This window comes from Muntiacus reevesi, chromosome 15 (assembly GCF_963930625.1).
Source record: "Muntiacus reevesi chromosome 15, mMunRee1.1, whole genome shotgun sequence".
Lineage (NCBI taxonomy): Eukaryota > Metazoa > Chordata > Mammalia > Artiodactyla > Cervidae > Muntiacus > Muntiacus reevesi.
Window position 1 is genome coordinate 28,868,106 of NC_089263.1, and position 18,334 is coordinate 28,886,439.

The 18,334-nt window shown below is 48.0% G+C and overlaps 1 protein-coding gene across 2 annotated transcripts; it reads left to right on the forward strand.

The window, feature by feature from the left end:
• Nucleotides 1-205: 205 nt before the first annotated feature.
• DNAJA4 (DnaJ heat shock protein family (Hsp40) member A4) lies at nt 206-16,760 on the forward strand. 2 transcript variants are annotated; one of them, XM_065906149.1, is made up of 8 exons: nt 206-395; nt 762-900; nt 6,593-6,773; nt 8,724-8,828; nt 9,716-9,943; nt 10,857-11,087; nt 14,567-14,667; nt 14,770-16,760. In XM_065906149.1, the coding sequence occupies exons 1-8, from the start codon at nt 316-318 to the stop codon at nt 14,983-14,985; spliced, it is 1,281 nt and encodes a 426-aa protein (XP_065762221.1). In that variant the 5' UTR covers nt 206-315; the 3' UTR covers nt 14,986-16,760. The 2 variants fall into 2 exon arrangements, with proteins under 2 accessions (XP_065762221.1, XP_065762222.1); XM_065906150.1 differs by lacking the exon at nt 206-395 and adding an exon at nt 536-613.
• Nucleotides 16,761-18,334: the final 1,574 nt, after the last annotated feature.

An 18,334-nucleotide genomic window follows, 5' to 3' on the forward strand; every position in this document is an offset into this window, starting at 1 on the left:
ACTCCAAACCCCTCAAAAATGCAACAATACGAGGCAGGCCTCAGGGCGCATCCCAGCCATGACCAAACAGAGGACGGCCACACCCCCAGGGAGAGGCCGGGTGGGGAACGCGGGGCGCAGCCCTCCCAGTCCAACCCCTTGGGGCAGGGTTCCCGCTGACGCTGCCCTCCAGGCCACCCGATCCTCGAACCGGCCAGACCCACGGACCCGCGGAAGGGAAAGGGGACGGCCTCGGGTCGGCGGGACGGCCGTCGGAAGGCGCCCTCCACGCCGAAGCCGTCCTCCACGCCGAAGCCGTCTTCCAAACACCCCAACATGGCCCGGGGCGGCAGTCAGAATTGGACCTCCGAGGAGTCAGAAGGGCGGCCGGAGGAGCAGACGACCGAGGATACCGGGTGAGCCGGCGGTGTCGCGCCGGGCCGGGGCGTCGGGAGTGTCCGCCGAGAACCTGCCGCCGCGCCCCAACCCACCAGGTCCAGGCGCCGCCGGAACCTCCGCGAAGGTTCTGGGCCTTTGTGGCGTCACTGTCTCCTTGCGGAACCTTCCGCCGGCGCCGAATAAAACCCGCCGCGGAGGAGCCGGCGGCTCGAGTGCGGCGGTGCCGTGCGCGAAGGTCGGCCCGACGCGGGCGCGGGGGAGGGCGGGGGCGCCGGCGGCTGCGGCCGTGACCGGGACGCGCGGGCGGGCGGCGGGGGCGCTGGCCAGGGGCCCGGCGGGGGCGTCCGGGGCGCGCTGACAGTCCTGCCCGCCCCACCCCGCAGAGACAAGATGGTGAAGGAGACCCAGTACTATGACATCCTGGGGGTGAAGCCCAGCGCCTCCCCGGAGGAGATCAAGAAGGCCTATCGGAAGCTGGCGCTCAAGTACCACCCAGACAAGAACCCGGATGAGGGCGAGAAGGTGCTGGCCGGGCTCGGGGCGGCGCGGGCCGGGCTCGCGCGGGGCCCGCCGTCAATTATTCAGCCCGCAGCTCGGGGGCTGTGAATTATTGAAGGCGGCGGGGAACCCGAGCCACGCTTGTTGATGAGGCGGTCGCCAGGTGCCGCGCGCACCCCGCCGCGGGGCCGGGCCGGGGCCTGGGGTGGCCCGAGGCCGAGGGGGCGCGGCGCGGTCAGATGGAGGGCACTTCGCCGAGCCCCAGGCTCGCCGGGTGGAGTATCGGGACTGGTGACCCCTGGCGACCCCCCGCTCGGCCCATTCATTCCTCTGTTCACTCCACAAGTGTTTAGGGGGCGCCTCCGAATGCCGGGAGGGCCGGGATGGAAATGTGGGGGCCCCGTTCTCCTAGGGTTTGCGGACATTCCTCTCGGAAAGGCAGCCAACACGCAGGGAAACTGAGGCACACGCGATCAGAAGTTGTGTTCCTGCTGGGAACGACTGGATTTGAATTATTCTTGTTCTGGTTTTCCCTGTTGATGCACAAGCCCTGGAGATGAATTTCTTTAATCTGAACCAATACCTTGGACACCCCGGTGTCCCTCTGGAGAATGGCTGACTGAGTTTGTCCTGTGTGCCTATCTCCTGCCTGATCAAGGTTGTCAGACACTGAATAATCACCTTTTCTTTATTAAACAGGGACACGGAGATTTTTAATCTGACACATCATTTTATATGAACATTCCAGGTTTTCTGTGACCGATGACCTGCAGTTGACCTGCAGGACTAATAATAGGCTGAAAAATGCTCTGCATACATAAATGAAAGGCCTAAATGAAACTTTTTCATCCTGTTCATAGGAGAAGAATCAACCTGCTTTTTATGCCCAAGGAGGCTCATTACCCACCAGAGTAGGTGATTAGAAGGATCAGGCATTTATCCTTGGGAAAGCTTATTGGCCTTATCACTCTTCCTCTGACTGCTTGCTGTTGTCTTATAAAACTTGGGATGTCCTGGATGGTTGTTGGGAGGTGGGGTTTTGTAGTAGGTGATAGCGATGACACTTGGACCACTTTTGAAGCGGTAGTTCACTCAGCTGGCACTTAGACTTGCCCGAAAACAGTATCAAAATACCTGTCTGTGGGAGCGTTTGCAAGCTGGAGAAAGCTGCCTAAGAAGGTTGGCTGGGTGGCAACAGTGATACAATGTTTATATTTAGCCACATGTGCCGAGTGTGGCTGTCACAAGTTTAAAATGCTTTCCTGTAAGACCATTTGTCTGTTACTTGTGTTCTTTCTCATCTATATTTAGGTGGCTTACTGTAGCTTTGAAAGTCACTGGCTTTTTATGTAGTGTTGGTGATTCATAGATTTGCTCCCTATATTCATTGTAGGCTGTTTCTGAGAACATCCTTTAAGGAGAGCACAGCCAGGCTTCTAATTTCACGTTTCAGGGGCAGTGTGTGGGGAAGCCTTCTGACCCCGGTTCAGGTTAGATCTCAGAGCGCTGTCCAAGCGTAAGTCATGGCTGTGTGCCTGCAGTTGGAGTGAGTCGGCTGCTGGTGTTCTGAAGCTTTTTTTGAAATTAGACTTGACTGATAATACATTTCTGTAGGTGTTGCCTTGCATATATGTATACCTATCTGAGCAGAGGTGGTTGATTTGTTTTAAGCTAATATTTATAACCAGGTATTGAATTAGTGTCATGTAAGTAAGGCTGTTGAAGTGTCTGGCAGGTCCCTTTCAGCTTTAGGGGGAGGTGGGGGAGGGGTTCTGTGATGTTTCAGGAATACAATACTTCTCCCTCCCCACCGTCCATGAAGGGGATAAAGTCCTTTAATTTAGTTCTCTGCTAAAACTTCTTCTAGGAGACTGCCTCTGACCATAGCGTGAACCACTTGTCCTCAACCATCTTTAATTGTGGTTTCTGTCTGCTGCCCATATTCTCCAGAATCAAAAGGAGTTGAGGAGACTGGGGACCCGGTTTATAGAAACTCTACTATAAGTTGCCTAGAGAGGACTCATACGTTCACTCACCAGATAACCTCCTTTCTGGTCCGTCTATGTACTGGGCACAATGTGTAAGCCTTTGCTTTTTTGTGCAAGTCTATTTAGTTCTTGTCTACTTTATCTGCCATAGGTGGAACCTTTTTTTATTTTTTTCCTGCTGAGTTAGTCACTGTATTAACATCTCTTCAAAAATAGACTAAGCCCGTCCCTTGCTCCTTGCTCCGGGGCAGCGGGGAAGGCTGCTGGGCTACTGGTCTTCGCTTTGTGCCCTGTTGTCCTGCGTTGCTAAGCGCTGGGTGCCTGTGTTTGTTGTCAGGTGCTCTGCCTGGAGTCTCTACTTCCCTGCAGCTGGTTTTCTGAAACACACACAGGCAGTGTGTAGGTAAGCGAGCCCCTTTTGGGGGCCGTGACTGGGGGTAGAGTCGTGGCTGTTAACCCCAGCCAGCTTTGGAGAGGACTTTGCTCTTTTGGCCAATTTCATTGTAACTTTTAGTTTGAATGACAGACGTTCAAATTCAAAAATATGAAGAGGGCAGCACTGTACAGAAAATGTCAGGATATTGAGGAAAACCCACCAAGTGCACCTGACCCTAAGGGCTGTCGCTGTGCTTCCTTCCAGCCTTTTTCCAGGGTGTTTGTACACAGGCATCTGGGCACATAAGTCTTTTTCCCTCACCAGTTAATATTTTACCATCAGTGCTTTCCCAAGTTGCTGCATAGTCTCCAAAGCCATTTCTCCAGCTATATAATAATTTTTTTAAAAGTCCTGTGGCAGAGACTTCCCTGGTGGTTCAGTAGTTAAGAATCTGCCTTCTAATGCAGGGCATGCAGGTTGTTGGATCCTTGGTCAGGGGACTAAGATCCCACATGCCACAAGGCTGTTAAGCCCACATGCTGCAACAGAGACCGATGAAAAAAACCCATAACAGTCCTATGGCAAATTATTACTGTCTGAAAGGTGAGTTGGACAGAGTACTAGTCTCCTGCTGTGAGAACGGGATCAGGCACAGACCTGAATTAGACTCTGGAGTACTGAGACCCCCAGGGTTGTGGGAGCCCCATGCCCACATGAGATCTGCCCTTCTGGAAAAGGGCATTCTTTTTCCTTTGTAGATTAATCATCTGTTCTGTTAAGTCCAAGTGTCTGTTTCAAGTATCCATAATATTTGGTGAATGTTTCTAGCGGACAGTTTCATGAAGTATATTTACCTAGTGCAGACCCCAGGGACTCTCTCGGGGCAGCCTGGCCTGATTGCTTTCTGATCTTCTGTGCTATGCACCTCATCCCTAAACCTCTTTTTCTGCTGTGGAAAGGAGTAAGTAGTGAGTGCTGCCTCTTTCTTTACATAAATGGTGTGCGAGAATCAATATATCAAAAGACCTAATTACCTTGAGTGTAACTCTGATGTCTCTGAGACAGTTTTTTAAATTACCCCGTTGTTAGCTTTTACTTATTAGCTATCATATGTTATTTTTTATTACTTACTAGATCTCCATCCGGGATCTGCAGTACAGGAGAAAACCTAGTGTCTCTGTCATTTCCATATTTGTATATTCAGAGCACTTTTTTTCCTATATGTTTTCTGGAGCCAGCTGCATTATAGGATGTTTATATAGACATCCATCTCACAGACTAAATCATACCTGTGAAGAACCAAGACTCTATCTCATTTATTCATTTCTCAATTCCCAGAATTGAGCCATTCATGTAACAAGTATTTCCCAAGTGCCTTATACATGCTCGGCAGCGTTTTAGGCTTGGGGATATACTAGTGCACACAGCTGACCTAACTCCCTGTCCTCAGGGAACTGGCATGGCAGTGGGGGACACAGCCCCAGCAGTAATTGCTCAGGTGTTGGGGAACAGCCAGGAGGCCGGTAAAGCACAAGCAGAATTTTGGAGAGCTGGAGGCAGTGGTGCCAAGTTGAGCTTGTAGATGAAAATAAGAATTAGGCTTTACCCCAAGTGAAACGGGCCCCTTGGAAGGCAGGAGGCAGAGGGTTGACACTATTAGCTGGCAGGTTCTGACTGCTGTGTGCAGAAGTAAAAGCTGGGGTGAGGGTGGAAGATGGGACTCCATTAGGAAGTTGCTGTGGTTATCCAGGCCAAAGAGGGTGGCCTGCACCTGGGCAGGCATAGTGGTGGTGAGAAGGGATGGATTTTGGATATTTTATAGTGATTTATGTTAAAAACTTCTCTGTACAAGAATGGTACAACAAACGTGTGTTTCTTTCACCCACTTTCACTGATTATAAATATGTCACCATATTTGCTTTCCCCATCTCTATTACTATTATCTGCTAAAGCTTTTGAAAGTAAGTTGCACACATCATAACCTGTTAGCCCTAAATGTTTCTCCTGGGGAAAACAATATCTTTTACATAACCATAGTTATGTAAACCGTAGCCAGACTCCTCTATCCATGGGATTTTCCAGGCAAAAATACTGGAGTAGGTTGCCATTGCCTCCTCCAGGGGATCTTCCTGACCCAGGGATCGAACCGGCATCTCCTGCATTGGCAGGCGGATTCTGTACTACTAGCACCACCTGAGAAGCCCCAAATAACCATAGTACAGTTATCAAATTAACATTGAGAAATTATCCAATTAACATTGAGAAAAAAATTCCTGTTTTTCCAGTTGTTCTAATGTCCTTTGTAGCCATTTTTTTCTCCAGTGTAAGATTCAATACAGGATCCAATTCAGTGTCACATGTTACATTTAGTTTTCCTGTCTTTTAGTTTTGCAGTGTGTGCATGCATGCATGCTAAGTTACTTCAGTTGTGTCTGATTCTTAGCAACCCCATGGATTGTAGCCCTCCAGGCTCCTCTGTCCATGGGATTCTCCAGGCAAGAATACTGGAGTGGGTTGCCATGCCCTCCTCCAGGGGATCTTCCCAACCCAGGGATTGAAACCAGGTGTCTTATGTCTCCTGCATTAGCAGGCAAGTTCTTTACCACTAGTGCCACCTGGCGTTTTGCTACTTCAGTTTGGGTTCTCTGATTCTTTTCTTACAATTGGATTACAGGATACATTTTTGGCAGACTTGGGTGTTTTGTCTGTCTCAGGGCACTGGAAATAGACTTTTGAAGGTAGCATCAGAAGGATTTGTTGACAGATGAGATATGAGGGAGAGGAAATGAGGTTTTGGCATTGCCAATAAGTGAGATACGGGGGAGACTGCAAGAGGGGAGGGACTTTGAGGGGTGATCAGGACAGTTTTATGCACACTGTCTGCAGCCCGAATGCAGAGTGTTGCTCACAAGATGTTTGTAGTTGAATTTCATGCTAATGAACTAGGAAAGCAGCCCTCCTGAGCTGGAAAGCCAGCAGTATGCTGGGAGCACTGGGCTTTTTCTGGTTGTAGGTTCAGTCCTGGCCTGGTCTCATGATGTCTTAATTCTGCTCCACGTCTTCCTGTCTGGTGCAACCTGAGGATGCAGAAAGTCCTCCCTACTGCTCTGTATCCTTACCCTCTGCCGAGAGGCAGTGATCCTGCCTCTCATCCGTAGTAATGCTTGCCCTGTGTATCCCACGCTACAACGGGGTTGAATGGAAAAGTCAGGTTCCAGGTAACATATAGACCCACCAGTTTGAGGGAATGGGTGCAGAATCCCTTTGTTACTGCATTCGTATGGTGAGTTTGCTTCATAAACAACTCAAACCTTCTCTCTCTTTTTAATCTTTTTCTTTTTTTCTTTTAAAGTTTAAGCTCATATCCCAGGCATATGAAGTGCTTTCAGATCCAAAGAAAAGGGACATTTATGACCAGGGTGGTGAACAGGCCATTAAGGAAGGAGGCTCAGGCAGCCCCAGCTTCTCTTCCCCCATGGACATCTTTGACATGTTCTTTGGTGGCGGAGGACGAATGGCTCGAGAGAGAAGAGGTAAATAAAGACGTTAAGCAAGCTTTAGTTTCCAAATTGTATGTGTTACTGGAATCAGGAGGGATCTTGCCTTAAAAGGGTGTAGTTACCGTGTTTGGGAAATCATTAACTTTAAGTAGTTCATCACTTGTCTAGTATCCAGGCTACCCGGAGTCTCTTAGTACAGCTAGTAGTTAATTGCCTGACGCTCTCCAAACCCCACATATAAAGGAGCGGATGGTGAATTCCCTGGTGGTCCAGTGCTAAGGATTCTGCCCTTTTACTTTCAGGGCCTGGGTTCAATTCCTAGTCGGGGAACTAAGATCCCCCAAGTGGTGTGCTCCACTCCACCCCACCCCCACAAAGGAGCAAATGGGGGTGAGGAGAAAGGAGGAAGGTCAAGATTACCTTGCCCTCCTTTTCTCTCCTGTTGGGGTCAGACTCCCAGTGTCCTAAGAGCTGTGAATGGCACCTCCTGTGGTTATTACTGATGACTCTGCCAGAGTGCCCGCCTCCTCCCTGAGTCTCCTGACCCGGGTGGGGCCGGTGGGCTCTATTTCTGGCTGGTGGTCTGCCATGTGGAGTGCAGCCTCATTTCCTCAGCCTCCTCAGGAGATTCTCTAGGTAGCAAAATTCACCCCATGGCGTTTGAACATCTTTGTAAAAGAAACTACCTTGCCCATCTCTTCAGAATGCTTTAGGTCTAGCAGCTTCATCCCCAGAGGGGAATGAGGAACTTAGCTCTTAGCGAATGGCCCCAGGGCTCTGTTTTTTGATTCTGGGGTTTGTTCTTCTGAATTTTTCTATCCCTTACCTCCTGACAGGCTCTAGGCTGTCACCTCTGACTATTACCAGTGGTCTCTTATAGCCCTCTTCCCCTGTCCAGCTTACAGTTGGTACTCTTCTTTAGACCTCAAAACCAGATAGATAGCCAAGCTTATTACAATCCTGAATGAAATAAAAACAAACAAGTTCTGCATTGAGGTTTAAGAAGGGTGGTTTGGTGTCAGCAGAGGGCCCTGGATGAATAAGGCTATACCTATTCTCACATTATAATTGACTTCGGGCTTTAAAACCTTGGCTGTCAATTCTGTGAATATAGTGTGTTAAAAATCACGAAGTGTTTATTAGGCAAAAATCTTTACCCTGTTGTCTGGGTGGATTGCCTGCTCATATAATTGACAGTGTGGATGTGATTAAAACCTTTGGGTGTCCTCTTGCCCAGCTCTCTCACTGTCTTGAGATGAACAACTTCACACCCTTAATTAAGTCATCTCTCAAGGTTGACAGTCAATAACCAAGGACAGCATCTCAGTCCTTGAGATGAGTCCTCATCTCAGTCCATCTGTCAGACCTCAAGAGCCCTATGGGCAGCAGAGGGGGACCTGATGCTGTGGGTCCTGAGAGGCTGGGATGGCACCAGAGCAGACAGACGCCCTCCCTGAAGGTGAAAGGCCCACTGTCCTGGGTGAACAGACAAGATTGCCACAGATGAAAGAGTTTGCAGTCAGTCACAAGTCACAGAAGGGCTCAAAAAGTAAAGGGCATTATGTTCAAGAAAGAGTTTCAGTTGAAGGTCGAGAGACTGACTTCATGTGTCATCTGTAAGGTCTCTTTTCATGGGGAGCCTGCTTCACCAGTCTCACGGGTTAACATAATGGGTTTCCTCATTGATCTCTGATTCTTAGATTTGTTCTTAGAAAATGAAGATGGAAAGTCTTTGTGGCATCTATAAATGATTGAATAATTAGCTCATAGCTGTAACAGTATTAGTTCTCATATTGGCAGAGGGCCAGAAGGATGGGCCAGGTGTAACAAAAGCTTTGCCTCCCCCAGGGAAGGGAATGAATGACAACAGGCACAGTCTGAGTCTCTGGAGACTTCATACAACTAAAGGTCATATAGGTGATATTTAATACAGTGGTATATTTGATACAGTATTACTGACTGTTTCTTCTTCTCCTCCATAAGGCAAGAATGTGGTACATCAGTTGTCTGTAACTCTTGAAGATTTATATAATGGAGTCACAAAGAAATTGGCTCTCCAGAAAAATGTAATTTGTGAGAAATGTGAAGGTAAGGATTCATTTCTGAATGAATCTCATAGTTCTGGTTCCTCAGATCTGGAAACAATTCTTATTGTTTTACCATTCAGAGAAAAACAATTGATCTTTTCAAATATGAAGGTCAGAAATTACAAACCGGTGGCCTGAGGGCCAAACCCATTTTATTTGGCCCTGTTCATCTTTTATTTGGATTGCACATTTATTTAATGTGTTGTCAATTATTTTAAAAATATAGAGATGAAGACAGTTCACCCAGCCCTAGGGGTCAGCACACTTTTGCTGTAAAGAGCCAGATGGTAGCTATTTTGGGCTCTGTGAGCCATACTGTCTCTGTCGTAACTGTTGACAGAGCCATAGATAGGAAATAAGCAGAGAAACAGATGATGCACCTGTGTTCTAATAAAGATTTATTTACAAAACCAGGTAGCTGGCCATAGTTTACGGTCCTTGACTTAAACGTAAATGTAATTAGCATGGGTCTTTAAAATCTAATTTTTCAAGAAACGTCAGATCCGGTGACTTGGTCACTCGCTGTCCCATAGAGAAGTGGCTGGGCTGGGTAGCTGCTCCTATGGGCAGGGATGTGTTCTCAAGCCTCCACGGTCACGTGTAGGCATGGGTGTTTTTCCACTCTGCAGTGGAAGAAAATAGTTGGTGACGTTAAAGTGATGAATTTGCCTTGGCACAGCCAAAACCACAAATATTTGCGATCACATGTTAATATCTGGATATTGTCTGCTTGGCTAGAATCATCCAGACTCTCTCACGTGGCTTTTTATGATTGTGAATAGAATTCAAACCCCAGTGTCCAGTTTCATGGCTCATCACCTTCTGCGGTGGCGTCCAGCAGAGCCTCTTTTAAGGGAAGAGTACAGCCTCGTTCCTGTCTCCTCGCAGGCATTGGTGGGAAGAAGGGGTCTGTGGAGAAGTGCCCGGTATGCAAGGGTCGAGGGATGCAGATTCACATCCAGCAGATTGGGCCGGGCATGGTGCAGCAGATCCAGACCGTGTGCATCGAGTGCAAGGGCCAGGGCGAGCGCATCAACCCCAAGGACCGCTGCGAAAGCTGCAACGGTGCCAAGGTCATCCGAGAGAAGAAGATTATCGAGGTGCACGTGGAGAAAGGTGAGGCCGCGCAGCACCAGCACCCCAGGCTGGCAGAAGTGCGTCTCAGGTGCTGATTGTGGAACACGCAGGTTCAGTGTCAGGGGAGGGAGCCACAGCGCAGCTGCTGTTGAGACACCCTTAGTGTGTGCCATCGGCTCTTCCAATCCAAAGCAACTTCTTAAGGTTTTCCAGTGCTCCAGAAGTCACTTGACCTTGATTTTGGTTAATTGCCCTCCCTTGCAATTCTCAAACCATCCTTTAGAGTCATTTGCTAATGACTTTTGTCATGCATTGGCCGTGAGAGCTCATGTACGTCTTCACAGCTGTGCGTCCCTTTTCTCCACACATTTCCCCTCTGTTGCAGCAGATTCTCCCAAATCCAGCACCTTCCACCTGCTATTGATTTTGCCTGGGGGCATCATTTTAAGGGCTTTCCCCCTCTTAGCTATTCCCCTGATTATTTTGTGTCTTTCTAATCCAGAGAATATATTTTAGGTGAGAGATGAGACCAAAGTCCCCAGTTCAGTACCCAAACCAGCACACAGGTTGGAGGACTTGGCCCGTGCCTGGGTGCACACAGAGACTGGTTAGAGCACTGCTTGTGCCTCAGAAGCGGACGTGTGCTCACAGCACGCTGTCAGCTGTGGCGTCGGGGCCTGGGCAGACAGTGCACGCTTGCGCTGTGCCGAGGTGGCGGCCTCGTCTCCCGTTCTCCCTGCTGTGCGTGTGGCTGAGGACCGGGGATGTGTGCAGAGGAGTGAGGCCTGTCAGTGGTATTCCTAGCCACCACTCCCAGCCCCAGGCCTGCACAAAGTTGGGAGGTTTGATGAGTAAAGAACCCCCCAAAGGCTCTGTGAGCCTCTTCTAAAGCTTTGTTGAAAGTATGGTTTTTAAGAGAAATGGCTAATCAGAAAGGGATGATGTTTCATAGGTATGAAAGATGGGCAAAAGATACTATTTCATGGAGAAGGAGATCAGGAGCCCGAGCTGGAGCCTGGTGATGTCATAATTGTGCTTGATCAGAAGGATCATAGTGTCTTTCAGAGACGAGGCCATGACTTGATCATGAAAATGAAAATTCAGCTTTCTGAAGCCCTTTGTGGCTTCAAGAAGACGATAAAAACACTGGATGATCGAGTCCTTGTTATTACATCCAAATCAGGTAATGTTTCAAATGTATTTCCTTGTAGTTCTTCTGTGTGTTTGGCCCAATGAACCTGGCAACTTAGCCTTGGTTTCACATTCAAGTTTAGTGTGACGATTTTCTGTAAATTTAAAATCATCAGTAGAGTCTCGAGAATTTTGTGAATTTCTTTTATAGTCTGCTTGAAAAAAAATTCAGAGTTGGAATCTGTGGGAACCTAAAACTCTACCTGGAACCTACCAACCTGACTTAAATTTTTAAAAAATTAACTTTTGTATAATAAAACACAGCTGATAATAGGTGGTTTTTTCCCTATCACGTGGTGATCTGTGCTGATTCATCCACATTCCTCTAGCCTCTCTGTTGTCAGTTACAGATGAGACATTTTAAAATAGAATATTCCTGAAAAAAGGCATGGACTGCCAGTTTACCTTTGGTGGCATCTAGAGAACTGCTTATCTGCACACGTGCGCAGGAGCTGGAGGGAGCTGCCTCTGGACCAGAAGGATTCTCACGGGCCTGAGAGCTCAGCCTGCCAGCACATGTCTAGATGCCAGGCTCCCAGCTCCCAGGGGGCTAGTGCTCACTGCAGCTAGGGCCTCAGAGCACCTGCCTGGAAGGGGCTGTGGGGAGAAGGGAGAGAGACCAGGCTGGGACACTCAACTCGCAGCTGCCTGTGAACAGCACTTCGGGTCAGCTGTCCATGTCAAAGAGTGTCCAGATGGGCGTGGTGGTGGCTGAGCCACCCAGATATTCTTGACCCCATCCTTGGCCATGAGCAGTGCTGTTCTGGTCCCCTCGCTGGGCACAGGGTTATTGGGGAGTCTTAACTTCATGTGCGCATCTGGGATTTAAAGCTAGATGGGATGGGGTCAGGGCTGGGCTTGGCGGTAACCAGCCAATGAGCCTGTCCAACAGCACTGGAAATAAGCAAGACCCTGCAGTCCAGTGGGGTGAGCCACCTGGTCTCCCCCACCACCTTCTGGGCCTTTCCTTCCTCTGTATCCATTTCTCTCTTCCCTTTTCTGGCCTGTTCTCTTTCTCTGCCACTTTCCTTTTTGGCTCTTTCTGTTTCTTCCTTTTCTGGGTATAAATGAAATGGAATTATATACCCCAGTCTTGATCAGAGGTTTTCTTTTGTCTTTTACATTTTATTTGGAAACAAATTCAAACTTAACAAAAAGTTGTGAAAATAAAAGTAGCACGAGGACCACTGACATATGATTTGCCTATTGTTAAAATTTTACCATTTGATTTTTTGCTGTATTTGCATATAGATATACTTAAGGATTGAGGAAAAGCACTGCACTATAATACAAATATGCATGAAAAACTTAAATACAATATCTTCCTTTAGATTCCATTTTGTAAGCCTCCCAAGGCACCCACGGAGAAGGCAATGGCACCCCACTCCAGTACTCTTGCCTGGAAAATCCCATGGATGGAGGAACCTGGTAGGCTGCAGTCCATGGGGTCGCGAAGAGTTGGACATGACTGAGCGACTTCACTTTCACTTTTCACTTTTATGCATTGGAGAAGGAAATGGCAACCCACTCCAGTGTTCTTGCCTGGAGAATCCCAGGGATGGGGTCGCACAGAGTCGGACACGACTGAAGTGACTTAGCAGCTTAGCAAGGCACCCAATTCCTCCCCTCACTTGTGTAGGAAAGTTTGAGGATTGTAGTTTGCACAAAGCCCTAGATTGTGAGTGGGTGTGTGCCCAAGACCCCTGGTATCATGTTCAGCGTCCCCTAACATCACCTCAACCCTGATTCCAGTCCTTCTGGGAATAGGAGCTGGGTGGCATCTTTAGGATGCTATGTGACTTCTTTGGGAAAGCTCATCCTTGGCCCAGCTCCCTGGAGCTGGGACCCGTGCCATGGGATGGGAGCCCAGGGCTCCTTGCTGCCTCCCAACTAATCCCAGCCACAGGGAACCTAGAGGCCAAGGGCAGGAGAGAGGAGGTGAGCCCCAGAGGGAGAGAAGTGGTGAATCCTGAGAAACCCATTTCTTTGCTTAGTTACGAGGGCAGGGTTTCCGGAAAACCTCCTACTGGAGATTTCGCCTGTGTTTTTTCTTTTTGCCCTTTTATCTTTTTTTTTTTTTGAGTCCTTTCCTTTTCTTTTCAGCTCTTCTGTTGTTTTGGCTTATTTATCTTTTCTTCATTTCCTCTTCCTTCTTTTGCTATTATAGTGCCTTCCTTGCTAGGGCCCCTTAGGCTGTCTTGAAAATGGCTGAGAATCAGATTAGAGAAAAACGTGCCTTAAGAGCTTCAGCAGGTTGTGACTCCCCTGACTGAAGGCAGATCTGTACCTCACAGAAGAGCCAAGTCATCCTCTTTTCCCCCTCTTACATGTGGTTGTCCATACTCGGTCCCAGGGCTTCCTTGCCCACAGTGAGTTAAAGCAGAAGCCTGAGGAGCTGTGCTGAGGGCAATGAGAAGTGACACCTGATAGGAACAGAGAGACAGAAAGCTATTTAAAAACAAAACGAAAACCATAACAAGCCCAGTAGCATGGGGCTGTTTGGCTAAGGCTGCCGTCAGCAGCTCTAAGGACCCTGTGTGAGCCACAGCCCTGAGCTGAATGACCCCCAAGGAGAGAGTCCTCCACACGCTTTATTTTGAAAAATTCCCATGAGATACTTTAAAAGATTTCCTCTGGAGAGCATTCATCCAGGGGAGTAGGGTGCTGAATAAAGGAGTGTTTTCACCGCCCCCCCACCACCCCGTCGTTCATATTTTTCCTGAGTATTTATTTCTTTACCCATTTTCATTACTGAGCTGAAAAGCATCCTTTTTTTTTTTTTTTTTTTTTTTTTTTTTTTTTAAAGAAACCCTTTTATCTCTCTTCATATTTGGAAGGAAAAAATATTTTTAGATTTGGGGGTAAACCAAGTGCTCTTGGGGTGCTGAACTCCCATGATACCTTCTGAAAAAGTGTAGAAATATAAGACCCAGCAAGTGCAAGCCGGGCCAGTTCTGGCCCATGGGCATGTGAGGAGACCCCTGTGCCTTTTGAGCTCCCTGCCCAGGAAGCTGGCTCTCCTGCCAGGCTCCTTCGAGGCTGATTCCTGCTTTAAGGTCTGCTCGAGTCTGTGAGGAGGAGAATCTCTTCCCACTCATGGGAAAGTCATTTGTAATATCTGAAGAGGCAGGCTAACACAATAGCCCTGTCTTCCCAAACTGAGTGTTGATTCCTAGTTCATGTTTTTAAACCTGCTTTATGATGGAGGCTACAGCCCCTTCTCCTTGGATACACTGCAAGAGCCCACGCGTGGATCAGAGAGGGTCCCACTCCCACCCCCCTCTCATCCCCTTCGCCCAGCCGGTTACTCTGACAGGGACCATTCTGGCTGGGGCCAGCTTTCTAGTCAGATGCTCCATGACCCCTGCCTTAGCCTGCTGCTGTGAGGGTGCTCGGGCCTGCCCCAGGCTCCAGGTCGTTGTCCATCTTCCTATTTCATAAGTAAACCTTTTTTGTGTGTGTTTGTGACAGGTGAGGTGATAAAGCATGGGGACCTGAAATGTGTGCGTAATGAAGGAATGCCAATCTACAAATCACCTCTGGAGAAAGGGATTCTGATCATACAGTTTTTAGTAAGTGCCTGTGTATGTGTGTTATTCTCATGGGACATAAAATTAAATGCCTTAATTGGGAAGGGAAGAAACAACTGCTCTTTCCCACCTCACCCTTTACAGGTTATTTTTCCTGAAAAACACTGGCTTCCCCAAGACAAGCTTTCCCAGTTGGAAGCTCTGCTCCCGCCTCGACAGAAAGTCAGGATTACAGAGGACATGGATCAGGTGGAGCTGAAGGAGTTTAATCCCAACGAGCAGAACTGGCGCCAGCACAGGGAGGCCTATGAAGAGGACGACGACGGGCCGCGGGCCGGAGTGCAGTGCCAGACGGCATGACGCAGCCCTGTGCAGCGTGGCCTGGCGGGACTAGCACACCATGAATGTAAAGTTGGCACAATGAAAAATGGCATTGCTTTAATGGCCTCGTGTTTGGGGTGTCCTTTGTATGTGTTCAGCATTCTCAACTGCTGAGTGTCGTTTGGTTTTTCTTTTGTTTTTCTTTTGGTTGTAACTTAAGTTATAGCTTAATTTATATTTAAATGTTTTAAGTGTAAATCACCTCTAGTCTGCATATGGAATCTGTTTATTTACATTTTCAGGATATTTTTGAGATGCCAGTGAACGCACTGACACTTTGTGCTTCTAGTGGCTTTGCCATAATTGAGTTCCACCAATAAAGCACAGCCCAGACAGTAGCACTCAGCCCCTGAGCAAACCTCCAGGCACGAAGTGGGTGACCTGGCCCACGTCCAGCTCTGCAGTTTCTTTCCCTCTGCACCTGCCTCCCAAGGCAGAGTTATAGAGGGCATGATCTCAGGGCTGCTAATGTGACATTTCTGAATCTAGATTCCAGATGGTTCTCCTCAAGAATAAAAGCACATCTGTGGGCTGGATTTGGCTGCAGTGCCTGGCTCAGACTGAGTGGCTGCAGCGCCAATTGGTTCCTGCTGTCTTATGCCCTTGAGTGTTTGGAGTGGGTGGGTCTGATCATCTCTCTTGGAAGCTTCCTGAGCCTTCCAAGTCTTGTGGTGAGGACAAACCAGTGTTTTAAATGAAACACTGATAAAACTATTTGCCTGCGACCCCTGCACCTTGCCTTTTGTTGTTTTCTGTTGACAGCGTTTGCAGTGCTGTCCCACCAAAGTGCTTACTTGTAAAGAAAATGAAACCATCCACATCCCCAGCAGCCTTAGTGCAGCGACAGAAGCCGTGGGAGATGCTGGTGGCTCAGCCCCGTGGCACAGCCAGTTTCCCTGCCTGACCAGTGATCCTGGATGACTTCAGGCTCTGGGAAGGCAGGGGACATCTCAGTGTTTTCCACCTCATTCTCCCAGATTCAGCTCCCTTCCAAAGGATGGATGGTTCATCTCCTTGCACAGCCATATCACAAAGGGCTTCCTGCTCAAGGGATAAAGTTTTAGTGAGAACTTAAAAGTTCTACTCTGGACCGCAGTCTGTATGGACTACCACTGTAAATGATAACTTGTTCAGAAAGATATTAACTACTTGTTTACTCCTGGCAAGTAGACTACAATATAAATTTAGATTCCTCAACCTTCAGCCATTACTGCTCCTTTCCTTCCCGTAACAGTCACAAAGAAAAACTGCTGCCTTCTCAGCTGCTGGGTTAAAGCAGAGGCCACTTTTCAGATCCACCCTTACTTGGTCATACAGTGCCTGCAAGTCTGACTCAGACCAGGGGCCTCCCCAGGAGGCCCGAAGGGCAGATCAGACCCACGGCAGGTAGGTTCAGTGGGTGGACCAGACTCTAGCAGAACACTGCTGGCTGGTGGGTGGGCATAATTTACTCAAGATAGGTACAGAAGGAGCCTGCCTGCCCCACTTTGACCATTAGTCAGGAAAGAAAGAAAATCTATTCTTCCAGCTAAGCCTGTATGAAAATCAGTTTACAAATGGACCACAACTCCAGGGTGTTCTGTTTCTGTGCTGTGACTTCCTAAAGAATTATTGCCAGAAAACTACTGTAGTTGATGATAAGGCAAAATTGCATTCAGCTCCTTGTCGTGTAAATGGGATCTGGAGGGTGTTGCTTAAAATTTATTCCACCTGTACATTTGTCACTTTAAAATTAAAATTGAGCTGGTATGAGACAGATGGTTGTGTTTTTATTTCTTTACTTAATTTCCAATGACCAGTGCTAAGGTGCCAGTTTGCCTCATATTGGTTGATAAAATGGAATGAAGTTTCTACTCTCATGGAGCTTATATTTGGGGTGGGGATAAATACATCAGGCAATGATGACGGCAGTGACGAATGAGAATAATGGGAAAGGGACCAGGGGAAGGCCTCTTACTGGGAGCAGATACGTGAGAACAACCTGAAAGCAGTGAGACCTATGAAAGTCAGGAAGGAACATCTGAGGAAGGCAGAGGAAATGGCCAGGGCTATGTGGCTATGATCTCGGGTGGCCTCAGGCTGTAGCATCTTAAAGCGCGGCTTGGGTTCCCAGAGATTGAGGTCAGGTCATGGCAGGGAGAGCACCGAATCCTAACCACTAGCCCAGAGGTCAGGGAAAGGGTCCCTGGCCCTTTGGCTTTGCAGAAAAGAATTTACACAAAGACAAAAAGCAGTAAAGCAAGTAAAAAGGGGTGGGGGCGGAGTACAGAACGTGTAGATAGATACATGGGCAGACTCAGAGAAGAGTCCTTGAGTTGCACTCTCCTGACAGTCTGAATGCCTTTTAAAGGGCATTTTTTTTCTGGGTTTCCTTTGGCCAGTCATTTAGCTTTGCCCAGTTCACAGTCCATATTTGGTGTATCTCAGGATCTTCCTCTATGTGTGTGCACACATCTCTTAGTCAAGATGGATTCTACTGAAGAGGCCTATGGGTACAACATCCCTTGGCATCACTCCCCTTTGACCTCCAAGGAGCCTTTCTGTGCATGTGTGGTCAGGGAGGTCTCCTGACTTTCAGAATGAGAAATACGCAGTACGACCAGGGCCCAGCTTCCTCTGGATTATCCTGCTCTTCTTGTCTTGGGAGTTTCCGTCCACAGGGAATGAATTTCCAATTGCTTTACTCTGGTTGGGCGCCTGTCTATCTCCTGCTTCAGCTATAGGAGGGTGAACAAGGCAGAGGCAGGAGAGAAAAGAGAGGATGGGCTTGATTTAAGGGTTATGGGGAGTCTGGAGGAAAAGCATGGGACCTGACATGAAGCATATGACGTTATTATGATCAGTAAAAAGCAACAAACTTTGGAGTGTTAGCTACTTATACCTTTCCTGTTACCTGCAGACCATGTCTCAAGTGGGCCACTGAGAAAACAGGTATAGGAGCTCTGGGATAACTGAGGGAGGGCTGGAGGTCAACCAGAGTAGATACAGGCTTGAGCCTGTAAACATTAAGGCAGTAATACCCACCGCAAGTTACAGGCTTCTCTAAAATTAACAGGGTGAAAAAGAGTATGGCATGGGGCATTTTTAATCTACCAAACAGAAGAATGCTCAGAAAGGACTAAAGAATGTTCCCACCCAGTCAAATAACCTGTTTCTTTAAGGATCACATTCTAAAATAGATTAGCTTCTTATTACAGCCTCTGCATGGCTCATCCCCTGGAAGAGTGAGCCTAAATTTCTATACTGGAAACTTTAGTACATGCCTGCATGTCCTCGTTCCTGAGGCAATCCTCACTGTCACAGAATGACGATAACTCCTCTTACTGTT

What these genes read in the sequence shown, in the direction of transcription:
- DNAJA4 (XM_065906149.1), top strand. Translation starts at nt 316, where the DNA reads ATGGCCCGGGGCGGCAGTCAGAATTGGACCTCCGAGGAGTCAGAAGGG. An exon ending in CAGACGACCGAGGATACCGG is followed by an intron (nt 396 to 761) that starts GTGAGCCGGCGG and finishes CCCACCCCGCAG; the next exon opens with AGACAAGATGGTGAAGGAGA. An exon ending in ACCCGGATGAGGGCGAGAAG is followed by an intron (nt 901 to 6,592) that starts GTGCTGGCCGGG and finishes TTTCTTTTAAAG; the next exon opens with TTTAAGCTCATATCCCAGGC.